Source organism: Cupressus sempervirens, chromosome 7 (genome assembly GCF_028749045.1).
Source record: "Cupressus sempervirens isolate cs-2001-9-10 chromosome 7, ASM2874904v1, whole genome shotgun sequence".
NCBI lineage: Eukaryota > Viridiplantae > Streptophyta > Pinopsida > Cupressales > Cupressaceae > Cupressus > Cupressus sempervirens.
In genome coordinates, this window is record NC_143124.1 from 570,575,151 (window position 1) to 570,583,857 (window position 8,707).

At 32.7% G+C, this 8,707-nt stretch overlaps 1 protein-coding gene across 1 annotated transcript in view; it reads left to right on the top strand.

Annotated features, from left to right (window-relative positions):
* Positions 1-2,206, top strand: part of LOC149548033 (multidrug resistance protein) — a 60,208-nt gene extending 58,002 nt beyond the window's left edge. The window contains exons 5-6 of the mRNA XM_089792050.1: positions 967-1,124; positions 1,432-2,206. Of these exons, the coding sequence (XP_089648176.1) occupies positions 967-1,124; positions 1,432-1,450 (177 nt within the window). The 3' untranslated portion in view covers positions 1,451-2,206. The remainder of the gene's footprint in view (positions 1-966; positions 1,125-1,431) is intronic.
* Positions 2,207-8,707: the final 6,501 nt, after the last annotated feature.

The following is an 8,707-nucleotide window of genomic DNA, read 5'->3' on the forward strand; positions in this document are numbered from 1 at the left end:
TATCCTTTGACTTGTCGTATCACAGATGTTAGTGCTTTTGTTGACTTGATGTCATTCAGGCTTATCAATTGATATTGATGTCATTATTTCATTTATAAAGCTTTATTATTGAGGTAATGTCATTGTTACAGATCAGCTGTTAATAATGTTGTACCTGTTGAGATTGCTGTCATCACTATTGTCTTTTGACGTAACTCTTCCTTCATGATTAGTAATCTCAACAGCATGAATTTTCCACTGTCCATGATATTGATATGTATGGATATCTGGATTTGATTGCGTAACAATTTTTAACATCAATGTTTTGGATGACACTCCATGATTCATCATTGGAATGAGATTGAGCTAGAGAATAGAACAATGAATCATGGAATATGATTCAAAATATGATGTTAACAAATGTTACACAGTAAAAGCTAGAAACCTATGGATTTTTCATATTAGTAGCCTTCTTCTGATCACCTATTAGTAGAATTGTGTCATTATTATGACCGGAGTATTGTTGAGCACTGTGGTGTTCAGTAGCATCCTTATTAGTACTCTGATCAATAAATATGGGCATCAATACTGCTGTACATGTCATAGGAAATGTTGCTGATCAAAGTGATTAATATGAAATGCTGTTTAGACAGGACATTACTGTTCTGGAATGCTAAGCATGATTGTTGCCACTTCTGTAAACTTAAGAGGTATTTTAAGAGGTTAGGGAGACTGATTGTAACTGTAGTCAACATTTTGTGTATAGATTATTCCCTTCAGTAAGTGATATTTACTTTAGTTGCATTTTATTGCATTAAAGATTTTTGTCATTCTGGCAGAGTTATTTATTAACATTGTCAAAGACATTTATAATTTTATTACAATCATTTGTATTCAGTGATTGAATTATTCAAATTATAAACATTTCCCTTGGTTAAAAATTTGTTTACTTATCTGACACAAGATGTTCATGTGTGCAAATATTAGATTCCACCGAAAGAAGAACTAAAACCAGCGGTTGAGAAGGTGAAAGATTTCTTTGGGAATGCTATAAGTGGCGTCAAAGAATCATTTGGTAGCATCTCCAATTTAAAAATGGAAACAAAGGAAAATGGGGCAGCTCCAAAAAAGAAAAAGAAACCAGAGTAAGGGTTTTATTTGCATTATTGCTATCTGGTGATAGAATTGTCTATTTTATATCTTTTCCCTTGAACAGAGCTAACGGCTTGGTGATAATGCAAATTCAATACGATTGTTTTTGGCTTACAATTACATGTAGTGGTTCCTTTCGAAATTCAAGTTAAGTGATTCTGTAGATTCAGTTTTAAATATAAGCATAGCTTATTTAATTTGGGAAGTCTACTTGTTCTCATGCGTAAGATCCGAATTACTTAAGATATAACTGTTAGGCTAAAGAGACCTTTCAAATGACAATATTTGGTATTATTTCAGGGCTGGAAGGACCTCTTAATTTGCCGATCCTGTTCAAAAATTACCTCTTCAGATGACTTCCAAGGAGCTGTTGCAAATTTTGATTTTACCTTATTTCTGAAAAACAGGATAATATCTACTTGTAAAAACTTAGTTCCTTTTTTCTTGAATCTTCACATCTTTTCATATTACTGGCCTAATCAGTTCATAGTTTGAAAGTTAATTTCCAAGCTAATCACATGGGCAAATGTGACAAGTCAATACAATGGCTTACATGTAATTGGAACCTTTTTTAAGTTTGTATGCAAGATTGTGTCAGATGTTAGATGGAGCGTTGCATGCACCTTTTGCCTACTACTGTCAGCACTTTCTTTGGTGCCATCCATTGATTTCACATCACGTGGCCTTCTACTATTGTTCATTATTATTCACTCATGTAGGACTTGAAGTGCTTTGCTTAGTCTGAAATGGGGCAGAATGTTAATTTGAAATTTGTGAAGATGGGAATAGGTGGGCTCATGTAGGGCTTAAAGTGCTTTCTTGCATTCCATTATATGGGCATTTATGATTATGGTTAAAGCAGAAGATCAACTCTTCAAAAGAAATGAGCAGCATCTGAAGCTGTTTTCTCTGCCGCCATACCAATTTTGAACTCTTGTCTACTTTTGTGACTCAAAAAGTGAGGCCCACATTCTGGTTGACTTTGGAATGTTGTAATATCACTTTTCTGGTACCGTTGACTCTTTTGGTGTACTGGAAGTAATTAATAATATTTTGATTATTTGTTTATGTGTTATCCATGTATGTTCATCGAAAGTTTGGCCAAGGGCAAGTTGCTTCTTTAAAGATGAAAGGAAATAAAACATTCCTTTTCATATTCATCTAGGCTAATCAATTACTGAAAGCTATAAACACTTTAAGTTAGATAAAAGAGCTGAAACATAAACCTTACTCCTGAATTGAAATATAATTACAATAAAAGTGTACCTTGTTGAAGAGGAGACAAATTTGACTATGACAAGTGATGGGTTCTTGGATCTTGAAAATGGATCTAGGAGTACATTGGCACAATCTGTGCTCTGTGAAGTTTGGACATCAGTGAATTAGATCAACATTGCACCTGTAACCTTGATCCCTATTGTGAAATGGTGCTGAAGAACAGTGCTGGAGGTTGGTATGCTAGAAAAAGGAAATCAGCTTTCTTCCCACTTCATGTCTTGGACAAGCTCCATTGATGGATTCAACAATTTTGATGATAAGATTGAAGGCACACCAAGCATTATATTCAACAAATGTGTGAATAGTTGACAATGATGTAGTATAATGTTAATTGAAGTTTTAGCTTAGAACAAAATGATGTGGATGATAAAATGGCCAAGCACTAGAATTAGAGTTTCGATAAAGATAGGAAAAATTCGAGTAGGAGTTGGCTATAACGCTTTACTTTTCTTCTTGGTTACTCTTTGGCTATGTAAGCACTTCCTAAAAAGATGATTCCATCGAAATATTTCAATTTAGAGGTATGGTAGAAATTTTTACCATATTTGAATGAAGGAAAACAACTTCCTGGTTTTAACGGTTTGTTTATATCTTATGGTAGGTACTTTAGTTTTTACTTGGTGCTATTTGATTATGTATTTAATCTCACTCCTGAACCACCTTTAATTTATGTTCATTCTTGTTAAAAAAACATCCCTAACATCCATGTAAGGAATACCTACAATAATATCAGAATACTATAGGAATCACTTAGGAATAACATCCTGCTTCAATCTCAACTGTATTGTGTTATCTCCAAATTCAGTCTTAGCCATTTTTAAAATTATATTTTAACTTATTTCAGCCAATGAGTCATTCCAATGTGTATGTATGCGTATGTTTGGAGTATAATGATTTCAACCAATACGTTTTAAAATGATTACATTATGAGCTAGGATCTAATTTTTTTATTTTATAATTTGAATATATATATATATATATATATATATATATATATATATTCTCCCATGTCTATGTTTGTCAATAGTGCTTGTGCATCCAAATCATCATAGTATATTTCTTAGCTTCGCCATTATATATTCTCTTGTTCTTATTTTGGGATGTAGTTCAGGATGAACCTTTCAACATTTTAAATCCACATGCCTATTTATTTTACAACAGTTTTTTCTTTTATCAATGTGCACACCAATATCATTTTTATTTGTTTTTTGATTAACCTTAGTTTTGTCATTGTATTTACAAGATTTACATGCACAAGTCTATCCTCTTAAGTAATCACTTGGATAGTTACAATTGAAGATGAAACTACTATCCCAAGAGTCTAATTTATAGAATTTTGTCGGAAAGGAATCCCAAAAAAGAAGCTAAATCCATTTGGAAAACCCACACCTCCCTTATGGACACCTCATAAACATAGTAAAAAATAATTAGTGAACACACAACTTTCATGCACTTAATTCTTGACCAATCACAATCAATGAATCATGAGTGCTCTATTATTTTGGATAGCTTAAAAAAGTTATTCCCCAAAAGTGCAAGGTTGGTTACTCAACTGTAGGTGACATGCTAATAACATGTCAACATGCGCACACATGCAAGTTGAGGTGGTCCTTACCCAAAAAGTGGATGTTCTCCCCAACATACTATGTAACCATCATTAAAGAATTTTCACCTTAACGGGATTTATTTAGAATTTTCATAGGAAATAAATAAAATTATAAATATTGTATTTATCTCACTCCATACAAGTCTTTTCAAAGAATGTGGAAACACATGAAGATGACTTAGGAATTTAAGGCTAGTATAATGCACTACAATATTCTCCCACTTGACATTATACATTGCAATAGCAGGCATGAGGTACAAAAAATGAATATAGTACAATGATTAAGCCCCATGGTAATATTGCATGAAGATAATTAATTTGTCGACTGTATTCATAAGAGAGTATACAACATTATCTAAGTGTCAACCTAATTAAAAAATTACCATGCTTAATAATATTTCTCCACCAAATGATATTGAACATCCAATTGCTTAGTGCAAACATATCCATAGGATGTTTTGGCTAGACATATTGCTCTTTGATTATCACAACTAATCATCATTGACTTGCAACAAAAGTCAACACTTGTATTGAATCTCTTATAGAAGTTGTCAATCCACCTTCACGAAACAAAGATCACTTGCATGCAAAGATAGCTTGTCATTGGGAAGAATAGAATAACAAAGTAACGGTTGGACTTTGAAAATATGAAATATTATATTATCAGATCAAATAAATAAAATAAATTATACAATGATCAATCCTTATAAAGGAGACTGTGAGTCTAAAATGAGAAACTCTAAAAAAGAAGGCATTTAATAATTAAGATAATTATTAAATGTCACTAATGCATAAAGTGCTATCTTAAGAGAGAACTAAAGGTAACATAATGATTAAGTCAAGCTGACTTAATAATAAAGTTATTTTATTCTAAACACCCCACCCCCTAAGATGAGCGACAATGCAACTTCAAACAATGCATGAAAAATTAAACAGAACTATAATGTAAAAAGCAAACTTAGGTCCTGACAATATGGTATGATGAGATATCTAATCACAACCAAATATTTGTTAAGTGGAGAAATAGAGAAAAACCTCATGGGAAAAACTCTACTTCAAGAAGAGAGAAAAATTGCTGAAAAACTAGTGAAGGTCATGTAGAAGCCTCCAAACTAGAGAATGTCTCAGAAAATAGGAACAAAAAAATGATCATGAAAAACATCACTAAATCATGATGAAGTTACAAATTGTTGTCAAAAAGTAATTGTCGATCTAAAGAACCTCCACTAAAATAGAACATGACCAGGTATAGAAGAGGTAATTTGCATGAATGCCATTAGATAACACTACATAAATAAGGAGGAAAACAAAGACAAACAATTGAAGTCGAAAATATAGATGACATGAAATACCAAAGTTTGAGGAGCTTATCAATCGAACATAGAGCAAGACTAGGTAGAGAAGATAGTAATCTACACGAGTGTCCTTTGATGACACTACTCAAATTCAAGAGACAAATAAATGCAAACAATTGAACTTGAAGATATAGATAACATAAAACACCAAAGTCTAGAGAGATGATCAATGAACATGGAAGGCTCCTTCGAAATAGGAATGAAAATAGTGTCCATATGGTAAATGATCCATCTCGCCAAAATGCATAGGTACCCGACCACTGCATCTTCCTAGTACATAGGAACAACTACTGTATACATAGCTCATCCTGACGAACCAAGGAAGCATAAAAACTAATAGGAGAACACCCCCTAATACAGACAAGAGAGTTGTACAACAACTAAAAAAGATGACAACAAAGATCAAAAGAAGTATAAGGCTGGTACAACAAAAAATGCAGCCCATCATGAGTCATCCCATGTAATGAAAATGATCTCTAGACCTTAAATAACCAATATTTATCAGAATGCAAAAATGTAAAAAATGAATATGATATACGTGGAGCAGAATTTGGAAGAAAAAATAGCATCATTGGAAAGAACACAAAACATGTTTTCCAATGATATAAAGTTTTTAAAAAATGGAGTTTGAATGCTCAAGACATGTCTCCTAGAGTGCAAAATAGAACTTTTGATTTTGATTGCATAAACAAACAACCAAACAACATCAAATGTAAAAATACATGCACCATCGCAATGGGCTCAAAACCAGCTTTCTGATGATATCTCGTTTGCAAAAGATAGAGTTGGAATGCCCAAAATACGACTAATATACCACAAGTCACTCCAAAGGGCCTAAAAGGAACTTGAAGTGTTGATGCAATAATGATGTTAGCAAAGTGGCCTAAATTTGATGACTATATGGTCATCAAAGGCAAAAAAGGCTTGCCATATAGTGTTGATGCGTCACTGAGGTGTACTGCTAACATGGCCAGATGTTGAGGTGGTTGGTTGACTCGACAAGCGAGCTAACAAACTGACATGGTGAGATTCGCTTAACAAATGGGTTGACAGGGCGTGCATGTGTTGTCAGTGCTGATGTAAGTGTTGTTGCCAATGTTGACATAGGTACAACAATCAGCATTGATACCATACTTGCGTACGTAGGCCAAAGTAGAAGGCCCAGTTTTATTCAAAATAAAGCATGGCCCCTTTTTTTAGAAAATGCATGGCCTTTAAAAAGAAAGTGCATGCTCTTAAAGTTTATTTAAAAGACTTAATGAGGGTTGGCCCTTTTTTCTTATATATATTTTAAATCGTAGCTGTCTCGATTTGCATGTCCACGATGTATGGTCTGAGGGCAAAACAAATTTACTTGACCAATCCATTGTCTCCAAACTTGATTTTTTTAAATATAGAAATTGGGGTTTTTGGGCGCTAAGAATCCAACAGTGAGGTTTGTTTGAGATCGAAGTGCGCAAAAAAAGTGACCCCTTATTTAAAAACAAATCAATCAAAATTGTGATTCATCTGAGAAAACTTTGTTATCTAAAAAGGTTTAAATCCAGAACAAGGTGTAGCAAGTCAATGCTTTGATACCTTGTAGAAGTTGTCAATCCAACTTCATGAGGCAAAGATCATCTATATGCAAAGATAATTTGTCACCGAGAAAAATGGATTAACAAAGGAAAGGTTTGGTCTCTGAAAATATGAAATATTATATTATCAGATCAAATGAATAAATAAAGTATATAATGATCAATCCTTATAAAGAAGATCATGAGTCTAAAATAAAAAATTCTTAAAAAGGAAGACAATAAATAATTAATATATTTATTAAAGGTCACTAATCCATAAATTGTTATCATAAGAGATAACTAAGGTAACTTAATGATCAAGTCAAGATGCCTTAGAAATTAAGGTATTACTTTATTCTAACATCTCTCAAACCATACAACCTCCTTAGAAGTATGTGTTGCATCTATATCTACTCAAGTGGTGGACTTTAACAAATCTAGCTTACAACTCCTACAAACAAAAAAATAGTCATTATTGGATCTCCAACTATTCAATTCTCCTACCAAATTTGAATCAACAAAACCCTATAAATATTAACCCAAATATCTATACACTCTTTTAACACAAGCTCAATGCTTTCAATCAAGGTTATATATAAACCCACTCAAAAATACTTGTTTCTTGGGCTATAAGTGGTCTAATGTACACTATTTTGTACAATGACAACTATATAGGAACCTAAGATATCTTCAAAACCATCGTTAGTCTAACTTGACTTTTATATCAATCGGAAATAGAATACTTACTAGTGTACACTATTTCTTTTTAATTTTTAAAAAATGGCATCACTTTATTTACTAAAACTTAACCTACATTTGTTGTGAAGTTGATCCATGTTGATATCCATTCCACAAGTATATCTAGTAGCCCCTAATATTAAATTTATTAGAAAAATGAGCTCTTTGCTTCTTAGTCATCCCTTGTTACCCCTTAACATGTCATCAACATACAAGATAAAATCAATATTTGATCATCAATTTTTATGTTAGTGGAACACCCAATATATTGGGGGATGGATCAAATTTATAATCAAATATCAAGTTTTGTCATTTCATTACCAATCTTCACTTAATTTTTTATTTATTAAGTGACAAGAAAGTTTTGAAGCCCTTTACATTATTATTACAAAAATATAGTCATTAAAGCTCAACGAAAACCATGAAATATGAAAAACATCCACCAACAAAAGAGCTGTCACAAATAGAGATGGATAATACTAACCAAAAATCAATTAAGTTTAACAACAACAAAACACAAAAAACCAACAAAGAACAATGCTAGGAAAAGTTTTCAAGAACCTCAACAACTTCCATCTCCAAATGGGCACATGCTATGCAATGGACAACTTCTTCTAGCCCTCCACCATCCATCGCTAGCGTACCATTTATGCACACTGCAATTCAATGTTGTTTCATTCACACAAAGTCCGTCGTGATTTCATTAATCTAAAATGGATGGAATTGACAAATAGACTGGATTAAATCATTAATTATATGGACCATCTCCTCATTAGTTCCACTACGCTAGAATCCTCCACATCCTTTATCATAAACATCAATTTTTTTTAAATTGTTGTTTGCATTGCAAAGAACACTGCTTACTAATTGGGTTTGATATTTGAAAGCATGCATTTGTTGGTTGAATAAGATAAATAGAATCTTATTTTTATATTTGTACAAGATGCAAAATGTAAGGACTGCCCCTGCAAAACCAATGCCACATCAGCAGTCTCCATAAAATGCAGAAAAATCAACGAGAGTCAAGGTCCTTTGAATCTTGA